This window comes from Mesocricetus auratus, unplaced genomic scaffold (assembly GCF_017639785.1).
Source record: "Mesocricetus auratus isolate SY011 unplaced genomic scaffold, BCM_Maur_2.0 Super-Scaffold_4256, whole genome shotgun sequence".
In the NCBI taxonomy this organism is placed as follows: domain Eukaryota; kingdom Metazoa; phylum Chordata; class Mammalia; order Rodentia; family Cricetidae; genus Mesocricetus; species Mesocricetus auratus.
The window spans coordinates 48172724-48188960 of record NW_024429182.1 but is presented as its reverse complement, the minus strand read 5'-3'; the positions used below and the strand labels follow the sequence as shown (position 1 = coordinate 48188960).

At 40.6% G+C, this 16237-nt stretch overlaps 1 protein-coding gene across 2 annotated transcripts; it reads right to left on the bottom strand.

The window, feature by feature from the left end:
• Positions 1-422: 422 nt before the first annotated feature.
• Positions 423-14765, bottom strand: Ms4a7 (membrane spanning 4-domains A7). 2 transcript variants are annotated; one of them, XM_021225751.2, is made up of 7 exons: positions 14619-14765; positions 11867-12016; positions 7883-8017; positions 7090-7146; positions 5453-5659; positions 1309-1410; positions 423-600 (listed from the first exon to the last, which is right to left on the bottom strand). In XM_021225751.2, exons 2-7 carry the CDS (start codon positions 11963-11965, stop codon positions 526-528), a joined length of 675 nt encoding a protein of 224 aa, XP_021081410.1. In that variant the 5' UTR covers positions 11966-12016; positions 14619-14765; the 3' UTR covers positions 423-525. The 2 variants fall into 2 exon arrangements, with proteins under 2 accessions (XP_021081410.1, XP_021081404.1); XM_021225745.2 differs by having other exon boundaries at positions 11867-12082; positions 14619-14752.
• Positions 14766-16237: the final 1472 nt, after the last annotated feature.

Genomic DNA, 16237 nt, shown 5'->3' with positions numbered 1-16237 from the left:
CAGCCTCTCAAATTCTGGGATTACAGGCATGAACCATCATGCCTGGCTATGATTTATTATTACTTTTCATTGCTGGGGATAAAACCCAGGTCCATGCACAGGCTGTCACATTTTTCAAAGGGATTGTAAATGTTCTAGTAATGTATGATGTCTAATATTTAAGCAACAGAAATGTGTAAATATCACAGAGAAAGAGCCTACCCAGATGCATGACCTCATCAGCCCCCAGCATTAGAAGGACTGCACACTTTCTCATCTAACTTCAGACAGATGAAACACTGTCTGTTCACTCTGTTTGGAGAAGTGTATAAAGTCTGTGGTCATTGTGGAATGGTGGATCATAGAATCTTGCTGACTTGGACTTGGAGGAAATGATTTTCTTTGGAAATGAAGTGACTCATATTGAAAGCACCACAGGAAAGTTTTTCTTCAAAAGTTTATTCAGATCTACCAAGGCTGAGATTTCAGGAATGTCTAGCTGTGCTCTGCCAGGAGCACTGGATTTCTTCCTTCTTCTTCTGTATTTCATATCCATGGCCTCAGCGAACTGCTTTTGACAACTTGGGAATGATCTTGTGACTCAGGCATGAAAAATGCACTCTAGAAGGATAACACTTATTAATAGATTTTAACACTTTGATTTGGGGAGCAGGGTTTAAAATATTTCCTATGTTTCCCTCAAATACAATGATATGTATTATAATAATATTTTATAGTAGTACTTTTGCAACTCTATCATAGTATACAGTTGCAGCAATAGAAGTTCAAGCAAATTTCACCCTCAGTTTCCTCATTGTGTTGTTTTCTTGTAGCCTTGAAGTTGAATCATAATTTTCTCAAATTACAATATTTTCATTTTGTAGCATTTAGGAGAAATGAAAAGTTTGAAAACATAACATAAAAACTAAGAAGAAGCAAGGGGAAGAGCAGAAAATCATTAAAAAAAAAGAAAACCAATGAAGTCTTGGTAAAATCACATTACCAAGCACTTGGCCGTGAAGGCAGATGTCAGTGTGCATGATAAGTACAACGCAATGTAAACTCTGATTCTTCCCTGTGTACCTTTATTTAAGTTTTGGTTCATTCATGAACTTTCACGAGCTAATGTCTAGAGTCAGCTAGTTTCTTGGGGGGAGGGATTCTCTTTCAGTGCTGCTGCCCTGTAGGCATTATCTGATCCCAGATGACTATTCAATGAACTCTTATTTTCATTATTAAAGTCACTTTCTAGTTGGTCCTTTGGGCCTGTATCATTGCAGCTCAGAGTGGGGAGATGACAGGTGTCACCGAAATAATCAGAGACCTTACCTGAGGCTTGTTGGAGTAAACTTGCTTCCACCAAACGACAGAACTGTATGCAGCTAGCAAAAGCTCCAGCACAGTGAAGATGAGCATCACCACCAGCCCACTCTGAAAAGCAGCACAGGCCTGGGTGAGACCCTACTGAGAGGAGATGGGGGCAGGGTGGGGCGGGCATTGAAGCCCTCAACCATGGAGACCAGAGGAGCAGAGACAATGGCTGGATCTTCTCTCTGCTTTCTCTTTCAGGTTTCTTATCACACAGAGATAAGAAGTAAGAGTGACTGGCCATCTGTCTCTGCTTGTTTTCACCATTTCATTTGTCCGATTTTCTTTTTTTTTTTAAGTCTTGTTTGCTTTTACTTTTTCTCAGAGGCAGTTATTATTACAAACTATTTTCAGGGCTGGGGAGATGGGAGAGTGGTTACAAGCATTTGCTGCTCTTACAGAGGACCAGAGTTTATTTCCCAGCATCTGTGTCCTACAGTTTACAACAACCGATAGATCCATGGGAACCAACACTTCCTTCTGGTGTATTCTCACACAGATACAGACATATATACATAAATGAAAACAAAAAGGTGAATTCCTTAGCAAACTACTTTCAAAACCATTGTCTCTCAATTCACATGTAAATGAGTATATAATAGTTTAAAGGAATAGAAGATTAACATATGTAGATGAGAAATGAGCCTTGCCAAAGATACTGGAAATGAAGGGTGAGTGGGTCGTACTATATTTGAGACGGAGAAGACACATGAGAAGTCAAGAACCAGGATCAGCATACTCTGATCTCCAACCATGATGGCTCCCCAAGACTGCAGGCTTCCTTTCCCCAAGCTCTTATATCTAGCCCTACTATGTACCTGTGACCACCCCCAAGCGGGCATGGACAGTGGTGCAGGTGCCTAAAATCTCTCCCTACAAACCTGGGTCCAAATTAAAAGTATCAAGTTTAGTATTTCTTGCTGTCTATCCATAACACCACTTTGTGGAAATTTAGATGAGAATGGGCTCCATAGGCACATAGATTTGTATACTTATTCACAGGGAATGGCAGGATTTGAAAGGATTTAGAGATGTGACCTTGTTGGAGGCAGTATGTCACTGGGTATGGGCTTTCAGGTTTCAAAAACCTAAGCTGGGTCCAAGGCTTCCCTCTTTTCCTGCTGTCTCTGGATCCTGATGTAGACCTCTTAGAAATTTCCAGCACTGTGTCTGCCTGAGTACTGACATGTTCCCTTCTGTGGTAACAATGGATTTAAACCTCTAAAATTGTAAGCTAGTCCCAATTAAATGCTTTCCATTATAAGAATAGCTAAGGTCATCCTATCTCTTCAAAAAAAGCAGAACACTAAGACCATCTTTAATTCATACTGATTCTACTGTATGTAACACTGAACCATTTTATTTATTTTTTCTGTTTTGTTCATAAAGTTTTCTGTGTGAAATAGCTTTTCCAAGAATGCAGGAAGATACATATCCTAGAACTTTTCAGAAAGTGTGTTTTTTTTTTTGCCTAAAGTCTGATATCTTCCTAAAACGCCCTAAAATATGACAATATAATATATACAGGCACATATAGCTAAGACTAGTTTTTAATTTGTCTCTGTGTATGTGGGCCTGTGAATATGAGGTAGGTACCTGGGGAGTATGGAGGATGGCATTAGAGCCCCTGGATCTGGAGTTAAAGGCAATTACAGAACTCAGGTCCTCTGCAAGAACGGTATGACATACTCCTGATCTCAGATTGTGTCCTATAGGCCCAGCATGTATCCTTTTGAATTATCAAACTATGAGAACCTGTGTTTGTGGGCTACAGTTACAATCAGCAGACTTGCTCTATTCTTAGTCCTTGGTGATTTTCATTCATCCGGTTTTTAGGTGTGGATTCAGATTCACTTACCTATAGGGTCTTCCCTGGGTTCCTTCAGTGTACAATTTCGTATCTTCGAATTTGAAAAATTCTCAGATAATTATTTTTTCATAGTCTCCCTTTCCTCCAAACTTTTCTATTAGAACTCATGTTCATGTTCAACTTTTCCTTGTAACTTTTAGCATCTGTGTCATTCACGTTTTTTCAAATTTGATATGGTTTAATGAGATATTTCCTCAGATGGATTAAATCTACGTTTTACTGTTTTCAGTTCTTAATTTCTAAGATTTTTTTTTCGTTGCTAGTCACGGTTCCTCTTTATCAAGTCCCCCTGACTTTTTTTTTTATCATACTGTCCTGTTCTTGGGTTTTGGTTTTGTCCTAATCAGGGTTTCTATTACTGTTGTAAAAATCCATGACCAAAAGCACCTTGGGTTAATTTCAGTTTACACTTCCAGGTAAGAGACTGTGACTAAGGGAAGTCAAAGTAGGAACTCAGGGAAGAGCCTGGAGGCAGGAACTGAAGCAGAGGTCATGGAGGAACATTTACTTACCGGGTTGCTCAGCCTGCTTTCTCGCAGCATTAAACAGAATTGAGTGTTTTCCTCATGTTTCTCATATGTTTATCATTATATAGTTTAAGTGCATATGCGATGGTGAAGGTATTGGTGTGTGTCTTCAATATGTGAGAATCTTATAAATGGGATTTGTTGATGTGTCCCTAGACAGCTGCTTTAAGTCTGACTTTGTAAGGACCTTAGGAGTATCAGGGATACAGAAGCAGTTTTAAAACCCCTTTATCAGAAGCCATCCTAGCATCGCTGGAACTGTGTGTTTAGATATGCCATCTGCACTGGGTTGAGTGAATTGAGGGCAGGGATGTGTGAGCCTTCTGGGGGTGCTGAGTACCATTTCCTGTCAGACTGTCTCAAGTCAAATGACTTTTCAATCTCTATTTCTAATACATTTGCAGAGCTCTTGGTGTGTGCAGAGGAGCCTAACAACCCTGAACCCTTACCCTGGGTGTTAACAGTTTTGGATTCTCTTCCCTAACACCTGTTTCTGTGCAGACTCGCCCAGTTTTCTGCTCTGATGACCCTTATTAGCTTCTGCATATGTCATTCTTATTTCTTCCTTCTTCCAGCTCCTTCTTTATTTTTTTCAGTCTTAAGTACACACACACACACACACACACACACACACAATTACTTCTTTGTTCAGGTTAATGCTGCATTTATTAAATATTAGCATCCCTTTGAGGTTGGCTTACTCTGCCATGTTGCAACTTTCCTAATATTGAGGAAGTTCTTTTTGGCTCTGCTTGTATGAGAGTATCAGACAATTTGAATTACTTAAATGAATACTAATTAAAACAATCCCTCAGTATCCCAGAGGGAGAAAGATTCTTTCACATTGCTTTACTCTGTCTGTCTTGCAGTGTGATCTCCTGGACTTTCTCAGGCTCACTTCTATCAAGATAAGCCTCTGTTCTTCACTTCCTCAGCACTTTTGATCTACTTAATGGTCAGACTCATAGAGGGATGTGAGTCCAAAAAAACGTTCACACATTCTCCAAGACTCCTAAGTCAGATGGACACCAGAGAATGAAAGATAGTGGCTTGGTCATTCATTGCTTCCATTAGGAGAAGTCATGAAGGAACAAGGAACATTGTTATGGTTTAGACACTATAATCCTACATTTAAAATGGACTAAGCCAGACTCGTTACTATCAGTAGGTGGTGGCTGTTAAATTTGGGTGAAAGGTGCCAATGAAATTCTGTGCAGGAACACTGATGTTTTCACAGGAGTCGTATCTACTAATTGGCTGCCTCCTACCCTCTACCCCTCTTTGCCAGCCCTGAGCAGATATGTACTTGAGGGAATTAAGCACTTGTGATTACTCCAAGTCTCAGAGTACATGTGACCAAAAGGCAAACATCTCTAATGGGTGAATCATTCCAACTCCAGGCAACAACCCTAAAGAGCTTCCCAAGTTCAAGATCAACACAAATAACAAAGAATAGCATTACCTATTGTGACTTAATAGTCTCCATTGTTTTTTCTCCATCTCCTTGCACTCTTCCTCTCTTTCTGCTGTGTTTCCTGCATCCCCCAACACACAATTTGCTAACTTTCTGCCACATGTGTTTGTTTTTTTTCTGTCTGCCCCAGACAGTCAGACCAACAAAACCAAAGATTGCTGAAAAAGCAGAAATTGCCCACAAAGCAGAAACTGGGGTTTTACTTGACAAGATATTTAGTCAGGAATTACTTACCACGGCACTGACATAAGCAAGGAGACATTTCTTGTCTTCATTCATCCAATGGTGGGATCCCGAATAAGGCAATAAGGACAGAAATTCCTTTTCTGAATTACAGTGTAGAGAGGCAGTCCTCATGTCTATGAGGCTATGGGTGAGGAGGAGGAAGCCAATTGTAGCAACAGCCAAGCTTGCTGCATTGGAGGCCAAGCTGCTCAGTGCCTGGAAGAGAGGCTCTGTATGGGGTTCTCATCTCAGTCTGGGTACAGGATGCTCCATTCCCTTTGCCTAGTATACTGCAATGGTACTTTATTTCCCCAGAGTAGTTTATAATATAGTCTGTGGCCTCTTATCAGGAAGACCATGATAATTTGCCTTCGTATTGCTCAGCGCTCTGCAGTTTGTCACATGAGACAGTCAGAAAATGTGTCTTGAATGGGAGAATGTGAACAGCTCCCCACAGTATGGCTTCCTGACTCTCCATGACACTGAACACCAAGGTGGGGCGCCTCAGCCTGCTGCCAATATCTCCACTGACTTCCCCCAATGCTCTTAGAGCTGTTCTTTGAAGATCTCTTACACTATGGTCTTTGGCATCTTCTGGAGAACCCAGACTATAGTTTACCTAATGTAAAGAAGCAGCTTTAGAGACTAGTGAAAGTTAACTGAAGAGTTTTGATAACCTGGAACAGTGGTTCTCAACCTTCATAATGCTGAGACCCTTTAACAGAGTCCCTGCAGGGAGATCATGCCTAAGGGAAGACAGTGCGCTTTCATCCAACAAGCATCTTCTTTCTTCCTTTCAAAAAAATGCTAGAGGTATGGGTGTGTGGGCTTAGTCCCTGTGACTCTAGCTATGCCCACCCTTCAATAACACAATGAGTGGGTAGTAGCTTTGAAAACACAGTAGGATAAACAGTAACACTGTTGCCTCTGTAGGTAGCAGGCCTCCCTACCTCCTGCCACATACTCTCTGACTTCAGAAGCCATAGGGTTTGGCTAGCTATGGCTGAGAACACTAAGGTGGTGTAGGAGCTGACTCATGCCCCAGATGACTGAAACTGTAGTATAAACCCAGGAGTTGTGCAGTGGTTGAAGAGTTCCCTGCGTTGGATGGGGTCATGATCCTGGTCTTGGAATCAGGAAATGTAGACTCTCATCTCAGCTGTTACTAATCTGTGTGTGTGTGTGTGTGTGTGTGTGAGAGAGAGAGAGAGAGAGAGAGAGAGAGAGAGAGAGAGAGAGAGAGACAGAGACAGAGACAGAGACAGAGACAGGGACAGAGACAGAGACAGAGACAGACAGAGACAGAGAAAGAGACTGAGACAGGGAGACAGAAAGAGAAGAGACAGAGAGAGAGACACAGAGAGAGAGAGAGAGAGAGAGAGAGAGAGGGAGAGAGAGAGAGAGAGACCAGGTAAGTGCCTTTCTACTCTGGGTTTCAGTTTTTCTCCCATCATACCTGGAAAATGAACACATTTACTTCAGAAGTGATGTCCCAAATGTGTCAGGAGGTCAGCCTAAGAACATATGCTCCCTAACCTGTTCTGAGTTTCATTTCCCTAAACGGTGCAATGGAGGGATGGAACTAGAAGAATTAACTATGAGGTTCCAGCTATTACAAACAACTGGAGATTGGTGTTCATACTTACAAAAGGTTTGATTGAGATCTTTCCAGAGATTATTGAGAGAGATCCAGCAATGGCAAACTGTTCAGGAAAGAGAGAGAGAAAAGAAAGAGTTGCCCCAAGCTGCTTTCAAGTCACTCACAAAAAGCAATGTGAAGTTTCTAGGGAGACAGCACTACAGGAATGGCATGTCCATATTTCTAGGGAGGCTTCATATCTATATACTTGGGATGGTTATGCTGACTTTAAAGAATAGACACCTGCTCAGGGATGTTGGGTTTATGTCATTATAAAGCAGTAATTGCAGACAGGATGTGACAAATTCCTGGGAGATGCTACTAATATTGAAAGGGGAGGTTGAGGAAGATCAAAGTCTTGAGACTTGAGACAATATTGAGACAAGGAAACCAACAGAAGCACCTAGGAAGGAGCTTCTCATGTGAAAAGAGACAGAAAAATATGGAGTTGAAGCTATTAGTGTAGGTTGAATGGGTATTACTTTGAATATAACCGCCAAGAAGGCAGGCAGTATTTGATCACAGTGGTACTTGGGGCCCAGCAAGTAGAGGGATGGTGGTCTGGGAAGCTGAAACATTGATTATGCCTGTGGCATGAGTATTGGGTTGTCACAGATACTGAGAACCAAAAATGAACTAGTAGGAGCTTCACTACTGAATTGTGGAGGCTGCCACCACTGGTCAGACAGTGAACTCCAGGACAAATTGTGCTTTAGGAACAAGAGTAGACCTTTTTGCACACTGTGTAGGTGTGTCCAGGCAGGGACTATGGTTACTTTTGTAGATAGAACTTTACTTACACACAGGGATCCAACAAATGGGTACACAGTCATCAAAGTGGTGAAGGCTGCTGGGTTGAAGTAGGAAGAGTAGGAAGCTGATACTAGAATACCCTCCAAGCTTGCAATTGTCAGGGCACATAGTATCTGGATGGTCTGTAATAGACAAGACAGGGACTTCTAGAACATGCTTTAAGTAGATGCAAATGATTATTTGAATACACACTGACTTATAAGGATTGTAAAATAGTTATGATGTCCTGTGTTAAAAGGTGGGAAAATCCCTCAAAGAAAAATAAGCCTGTTCTAAGAGAAAAATAAAAAATTTACCTCTTTTTTTTGAAAGGCTCTTTAAACTCAGGAAGTGATGATGTGAATGCTGTAATTCTGAAAAATCTACTTCACAAAACATTTCCTTTTTGGAAGAGTCACTGGGAAAAGTTGTCTAGACTAGAGCATTAGCTAGGTGAATAAGGAGAAGGACCTTCCCCCGGAGTGTAGATGCATGCCTCAGCTTTAGCTGAGCGGCATTGAGCATCTTATTCCCAGTCTTGTCACTCATCCTTTTTTATTTGTCACTTGAATTTAAGAATCATTATGATTGTCATGCACCAGGTGTCAGACTAGTTTACATGTTTAAGGTGTCAGCTTTGTCAGCAATATTGCCACATCTGTAGTAAAGATGAAGAACACGAGGGAGTTAAGTTGCACAAGGACAGACTATAGATATTTTTAAAAACCCACAGCATCCTAATGAGTAATTAGGGGAATGTAGATAAAAGTTGATTCCAGATTCCTTCTCATCCCAGTCAGACTGGCTATCATCAAGAAAACAAATGAGCACTCATCTGATGATGATGTGGAGAAAGAGGAACTGTTAAATGCTACTGTTAGGAATGGAAACCAGTGTGGCCACTGTGCAAATCAACATGGTGGTTCCTCAAACAACTACAACTAAATTAGAGCCATATGATCCAGATGATGACTCCTGGGTATATCCCCAAGGGACTCAAGGTCAGCATACCACAGAGAGGCCTGCACATCCAAACTCATTGCTACACAGTAGTCAAGGCATGAGACCATTTAGATGTCCATTAGCAGATAGAAGGAAAAGCAAAATGTGGTCTTTACGCACAATGTAATTTTGCTTTACCATGAAGAAGAATAAAATAATGTCATTTATTGTGAAATGACTGGAATGAAGGATCATCATGCCAAATAAAATAAGACAAGAAAACACACACACACACACACACACACACACATGCATATATGCATAACATGAGAATAGAAGAGGCACTACTAGGGGAGAGTAAGTGGTCCGAGAGGTGGAAGATAAGAGAAAACAGTGAGAGGGAAAATACAAACTCCATGCTCTCTTTTGTGTACAGAATTTGAAGCTGTGCACTGTATTGCACACACACACACATGCACACATATACATACACACACATGTGTGCTCACGCCTGCATTTAAAAAACAGATAAAATCTTTGGGAGAGAATGAAAACCACTGAGAGGGTGGGAAGGAATCAGGAGCACAATCATCAGGCAAATATGAATATATGTACATATAATCCTATATATCTGTCTATCTTTCAATGTATCATCTATCTATCTATTTATCTATCTATCTATCTATCTATCTATCTATCTATCTATCTAGTTAGCTAGCTATCGCCTGTCTGTTGGAAGCAGTGGTAGTGATATAAGGGCCAAAGTCTTGGTATGCAGTTAGTGAAACAGTCATCATGAGTTTCTAAAGTGGGAATTTCCAGGGCTGAGAAGACAGCTAAAAGATTGATCTCACAGTCCTGAAAAGCAAAGACAGTGCTAACTTCCTTTCAATGACCTGTGGTGAGAATTGCTGATGAAGTGTCCTCTGGAAATAATGTGCTGCTGACTCAACAAAGAAGAGTCATTTGAAAAAAAAGAGGGATAAAGAATCTAATGATTAAGATTTAAGATGTAGTAAATGTTAGTATTCAGGCATTTTTACTGGCCTGCCTTGGGATTCTGACAAGATACATCCTCAGCTGCAGCCACTAAGAGCAGCACCTGTGCACATTCACAATGTTCCCTTTTAAAAGGGAGCCCTCCCTCTCTCTCTCTCTCCCTCCCTCCCTCCCTCCCTCCCTCCCTCCTTGCCTCCCTTGGTACCCCCCCCTCTCTCTCTTTCTCTCTCTTTCTCTTTCTCTCTCTCTCTCTGCTTTCCTGCCTGTATCTCTGTCTCCACCCCCTGCCTCTCTTCTGCTGCTCCTGTCCCAGAGGCTGGTCTTCCTCCATCCTCCTCTCTTTCCTTTTCCCATTCCATTTCCCCTAAAAAGAAAAGCCTCTACATGCTCTGCCGAGTGTCATCTTTCTGCCTTACACCGCTTTTTAAATTGCAACAGTAAGGGATTATGCTAGTATAGCTAATGGGCTATAGTAGATTTTTTTAAAGATCCATAACATTACTAGCCTTAGGTGGCTGGCTAGGTTCCCATACCAGGCATGCTCAGTCCACCTGAGGTCCAATTAGACAGCTGTTGGGTGCCACCGATATGTGAGTGCCGCTTATTTCGCCTCTATTCACATCTTCCTATGCTAGACAGTTATGGGTCATAAGTATTGCAGCTGGGTAGGGCTGCTTGTTTCCTTTCCTTGGCACAGTATTTTCTGCAACTATTGGAACTAACCCAAAGGAAAGAAGCTTTCAGACCCATCTTGAATCACCTGAGTCCTGAATCCTAAGTCTGCATGTCTTCAACAGTAAGGACCTTCCCCAGAACCTGAGAAGCAACCAAGGGGCTACATCTATTACCTATATTGTTTTGGGAGTCTACCCTGCCCAACCACTTGAATAGATGTTTTTTGTTGTTGTTGTTTGTTGTTGTTGTTTTCTTTTTCTTTTTTTTTTTTTTTTTTTTTGGTTTTACGAGACAGGGTTTCTCTGTATTGTTTTGGAGGCTGTCGCTCCAGCCCGGCCTCAAACTCACAGAGATCTGCCTGCATCTGCCTCCCTTGAATAGAGGTTTTAATTCCATTTCAATTAAACTTATTTTTTTAAAGGGTATGATGGAGTTAATAGAGCCTGAATCCCAGAAGACACATTTGATAAGGTGTCTGAAGATGGATCTTAACAGGAAATATTCAGATCCTTACGATGAATAGGTTCCTGCTTATGAGGGATCGGGATATTGATACTGGGATGTCTCATAGAAGCCCATGTGGACACAGAGAAATGTGAGGATGAAAGAAATCCAGATGGTATCATCTGAAAATGTTTGGAAAACAAACCTCAAGTAAGAAGACTGAATTTAACCAGACCAAATAAAATCATATGGCTAAGTCATAAATCTGCATTAAAGACAAATGAGAAGAGACTAATTTCTTAGTTATGCAGTGTTCTGCTGAAAAAAACACAAGTGGTTTTAATTATTTAGTTAAATGAAAGCTCTAGGAGAATGTGGTTTACAAACAGCTACATTTCACATTCTTGTTAGATTGTAGAATCAGCCAGAAACAAGTCAAGGATGTGCCCACACCCACTATTGATGTGGGATGTCCTTCTGTATGCTGCGAATGTGTGTTGCTTTTATTCTTTGATGAATAAAGCTGATTCGACCAATGGTCAGACAGAATGTAGCTAGGCAGGAAATCTAAACAGAGTTATAGAAAGGAAGAAGGGAAAATTGGGAGATGCCATGTAGCCACCAAATCAGTAAGATGCCACAGCATTACCAGTATGCCATGGCCATGTGGTGATACACAGATTATTAAAAATGGGTTAATTTAGAAGAGAGAGATAGCCAGTAATAAACCTGATCCATCAGCCAAAAAAGTATATTTAATATTAGCCTCTGAATGATTATTTCATAAGCAAGCGCAGGGACCCATGAGCAGAAGAGAAATCAGTCCAGGCAGACCAACACAACAGAGAAAAACATTCAACTACACACTATAGCTCCATAGCATGGATATGATCTTAATATCTCTGTGTGTTCTTCTAATGAGATGGTCTTACCCCAAGAACTGTGGTTTCCTTAGGCACACCAACCAGCTGGTCATCTCCTTTTTGGTGGTCGTGTCCAGCTTTCTCTCTTTTGTGAGTAACGATGTCCATTGGAAGGCAGGCCCCTAAATCCTCTTGATGCCAAGTCTGATACTGATGATACTAGAAGAGGCACTGAACTCATTAGTTCCTAGGGCTTGACTGACAGACACTCACAGGCACCAGAGTCTGCAGGGAGTGAAGAAGGATGACTTTTCTTTAGATGAGAATTGGGTACATTCAGGGTGTGACGACCATAGGCTGGCTTGTGTTCTACAAACACAACTGGATCTGAGTTTCAGGAGTAGCATAGGAGAGCTAGTTTGCTTGCTGTACTTCATCCATGATAAAAAATAAATGGGCTATTGGGGAAAATTGCAAACATTTCAAGGAACCCCACAGTTTGGAGGCTAGTAATTCAAACAGAATTTGCTCTGTAGCCCTGCGTGTATCCACCTCACTGCCTGTCCCACAAAGCCTTTGTTTTAGCCTCCTTTCTCTTCCTCTTGTCCTGATCCTCTATAGTAAATGCTCTATCACATCTCCCAGAACCTCACACTGTAGCTGCATTTATGCCCTCTAATCCTCCACTATTCATTTCCTCTCCATTAGATTATTGGGTGAGTCTATAAAAAGAACATGTCTAATCCAGAATGTGCACTACATTTTTTTAAAAAAAAAGCTCAGGCTGAACTCCAGGCACTAGAGAACCTAAAGTCTTAATCGTTCTAAGGGTCTTATACCCTAGATGTTAAGTATATTTCATATATTAGCAACTTGGAAATAATAAGTTCATTTCATTAACTGAAAGTCACAAAACCCACTTTCCTGATGCATCACATGTGTTTAATACACTGTAGCAAATATAATTATTGTTTGCCTAACTTGCATGTACCTGGGCTGTGTCTACTGGGCTCAGGATCTTGCAATATTTTCTTCTATGCAACATTAATTCCTTTCTCCTTGCCTCTTCTCCCGATATTAACAGTTCCACTCCAGGAGAAAACAATGCTGCACTGAGTCAACAGTAGCAAACTGAACCCCAGAACCTTGTTACTAGTGGGGGGTGGGGTGGCACTGCAATGGAAGTGGAATGCTGGTTGCATCTGGAGCACTGGCTGTCACTCGCGAGTGAAAAGTCTGCCCCTACAACTGGCTGTGATGTTGGGGAAGTGTGTTAAAGGTGTCTCTTTCCAGAAGTTCTCCCATATTGGGAAACCTGGATTTTTGACTTGATTTTTGTTGTTAAATGCATCAACACAATTCCTTTAACCAATCTTACTACCCAGTCTATCTGGTTCTGATTTTTTCCCTTGGGTTTGCCAGGACTCATATCCAAGAACTCTAAGCCCTATGTTAGGAACTGGAAGCCTGGCTGATTCTCTCTAGTTTGTCAACAACTTTCTGTTGTTATTTTAAAATTAACCAATTTGTTTTTTTAAATACCATAAAGCAATAATTTCAACTAAAAAGAAATAAAGTTTGCATGAATCTAAATGTTCTGGGCTCCTCAACATTTAGTATGAAATCATCAGTTTCATAGTTAATTTTTTCCTCTTATAGCTTTTCCCTCCTCTTATGCATGACTTTACCCAAATTAGAACATTATACAAAAAGTCATTCCATCCATTTAGAACTTTTTTTTCACTGATTTGTCAGTGGACATGTTTGACTAATTAATCTGAAGGTCTTAAGTATAAAAGTCAAATGCTAGATTCTGACATGCCACGTAGAGGACATGGTTCCACTTGGCAAAGATGAGCAAGTTCTGGAGCTGGAAAGTGTGAGGGTGTCACAATATGAATGAACTTGATGCCACTGAACTGCACACTTCCTGTGGTTGGAATGCCACAATTATGTAAACAGAGTTTAACTCTAATTTAAAAATCCAAACGAATGTATATTTCTGGATTCATTAAATCTGACATGTTCATGATCATTTTAGTTTTTCTGTTACTCTTTTTTACTGCTATGAACAATGTTGTAGGAAACATCTATGCACTTTAAAACATTGTAGAATTTATGCTAATTTTATCTATTAACATATCCTTATGACAACATATAGAGGGTTTTTTTTTTTTAGAATTTCACCTATTGTACTTTTTTTGGAAATGTGTAGTTATTTTAGGAACTACTACTCATAATGAAGCTCTTTTTTTTAAGTTTTATATGTCTGCCAACTGACACCATTGCCTCCAAATCCAACAATGGAGAGGATGCTTTGTCCATTAGCATTCATTATAACAAGGTGAAGTGGGAGTGGCCCACAGCTTTCAAAACAGGTTCAAAAACTGCTACCATTCAGGCAAACAGCTTTGCAGAATCCTTTTCTGTGGTATAATATTAGGTTATAATTATAGTTCCCAAATTCAACATTTGCTCACACCCCAGTCTTCATCAAGAGCACATTTGGTAAGACTGAGTGGAGAGCTTTAGAAGGGCATCACTTCAAATCTCAGGTGAAATCCAAGGGTTGTTTGCTTTTGGACAAGTAAACAGAGACCCAGGTGGGCATCTGACTCACCAGTTCATGCAGGTGGTCAACAGAAAAGTTGGATATGAATCTAGTTCCCTGACAGTCAATCCAGAGCACAATCTCCCCCAGGGGTTAGAGTACAAACCAAGCACCAGGTGGTCAACAGAAAAGACAGATGAGAATCCTGTTTCCTGCCTGCCCATGTGAAGCAAATCTCCCCCGGGGGTTCTAACCCATTAAAGCACCTACCTGTCCTCACAGCTCTGTCCTGTGTGCTCCTGTGCCTGTTCACTCAGGTCCTGGGAGCTCTCAGGCTTAACCTCCCACCATCTGCTCCCTCCAGAAGTTTCACTGCCTGCTTTCGACACTCAGGCAGTCTGTGTGTTTTCCCCGGAAGGTATTCATGACTACTCAGGATGTGAATTTGCAGTAATTACAAGCAGCTAGCAAATGAAAATCTGCTCTGCTTCCCCTTTCTGAATTTTGAGGTTTGGGAAAATAACACAAAATAAAAGCATTTCATGAAAGAAAGAGTTGTGGGCCCATTGGAAATAGTGCCCTGCACTTCTATGTGGAGTGAAACAAGCACATTGGTTACATTAAGTCTGTCTTCTTATCTGCTAAATGAGGAATGGATATTAGTAATTTGGCTGTTGCAGAATTAATGAGAAATGAAGTAAAGAGTTTATAAAAGAGAATTATTGCTAATAACAATGATACATTTAGATTTGAGTGAATTTCAATTTTTTTGTGTAATCTTTCTAGACATTGAAGAAATAAATTGAAAAAGATACCAGAAGATGAAAAGAACTTCCATACTCATGGATCAGTAGGATTAATACTGTGAAAATGGCCATCCTACTTAAGGTAATCTACAGATTCAAAGCCGGGCGTTGGTGGCACACTTCTTTAATCCCAGCATTCAAGAGGCAGAGGCAGGCGGACCTCTGTAAGTTCGAGGCCAGTCTGGTCTACAGAGCGAGTTCCAGGACAGCCTCCAAAACAATACAGAGAAACCCTGTCTCGAAAAAAAAAAACAAACAAAAAACCTACAGATTCAATGCAATCTCTATCAAAATTCCAGCACCATTTTTCAGCTTCATATAGAAATACAAAACAACTCAGTATAGTTAATACAATCCTCAATTAAAAAAACAAAACTGTTGGAGGCATCACCATCCCATATTTCAATTTGTATTATAGAGCAATAGTAATAAAAACAGCACTGCATTGACATGAAAAGAGACATCTCAATAAATACAATAGAATTGAAGACCCAGACATAACTCCACACAAGTATGGACACCTCATTTTTGACAAAGCAAAACAAAAAAATACATAATAGAAAAAATATAGCATCTTCAACAAATGTTGGTCATACTGGTGGCTTCAGGTAGAAGAATGAAAACAGTTCCATAGATCTAGTATCCTGCACAAAAGTCAACTCCAAATAGATCAAGGATCTCCAGTGAGTTGATTACAAAATCCTTAGATCTTTTTAAAGAGTCCAGTTTTCCAGAAGGGTAAGTGACTCATGGGACAAGGAATGTTTCAATGATACAAGGGTTTTCAAGTTCCCTCCCCAAGTTGACTTCAAGATTTGGAACATCTCAGGTCCTCCTTGGGAGAGTTTACCAACAGTCCTCTTTCAGGTTCTCTGTAAGCTGAAAGGGCCAGTGGAAAATCCCTGCTGTTCCTACTGGGGATTCTTCTCCATCTTCTGACTTTGAACAAGCATTTTTGCAGGCAAAATGCTCCATGGAGCCTTTGGAAATGATGGTAATGGCCAGCTAGTTGGAAACTACTCTTAAGAATGAAACCTCAAAAGCTGCTAACAAAAGAGATATTAGTTTCTTCCAGTGAAGTCT

Bases quoted from the DNA above. Each gene is read 5' to 3' on its own strand.
- Ms4a7 (XM_021225751.2), bottom strand. From the start codon at position 11,965: ATGGACATCGTTACTCACAAAAGAGAGAAAGCTGGACACGACCACCAA. The intron at 7,147-7,882 runs GTAAGTAAAGTT...TTTCCTGAACAG, and splicing joins CATTTGTTGGATCCCTGTGT to TTTGCCATTGCTGGATCTCT. The intron at 601-1,308 runs GTAAGGTCTCTG...TTATCCTTCTAG, and splicing joins TTTACTCCAACAAGCCTCAG to AGTGCATTTTTCATGCCTGA.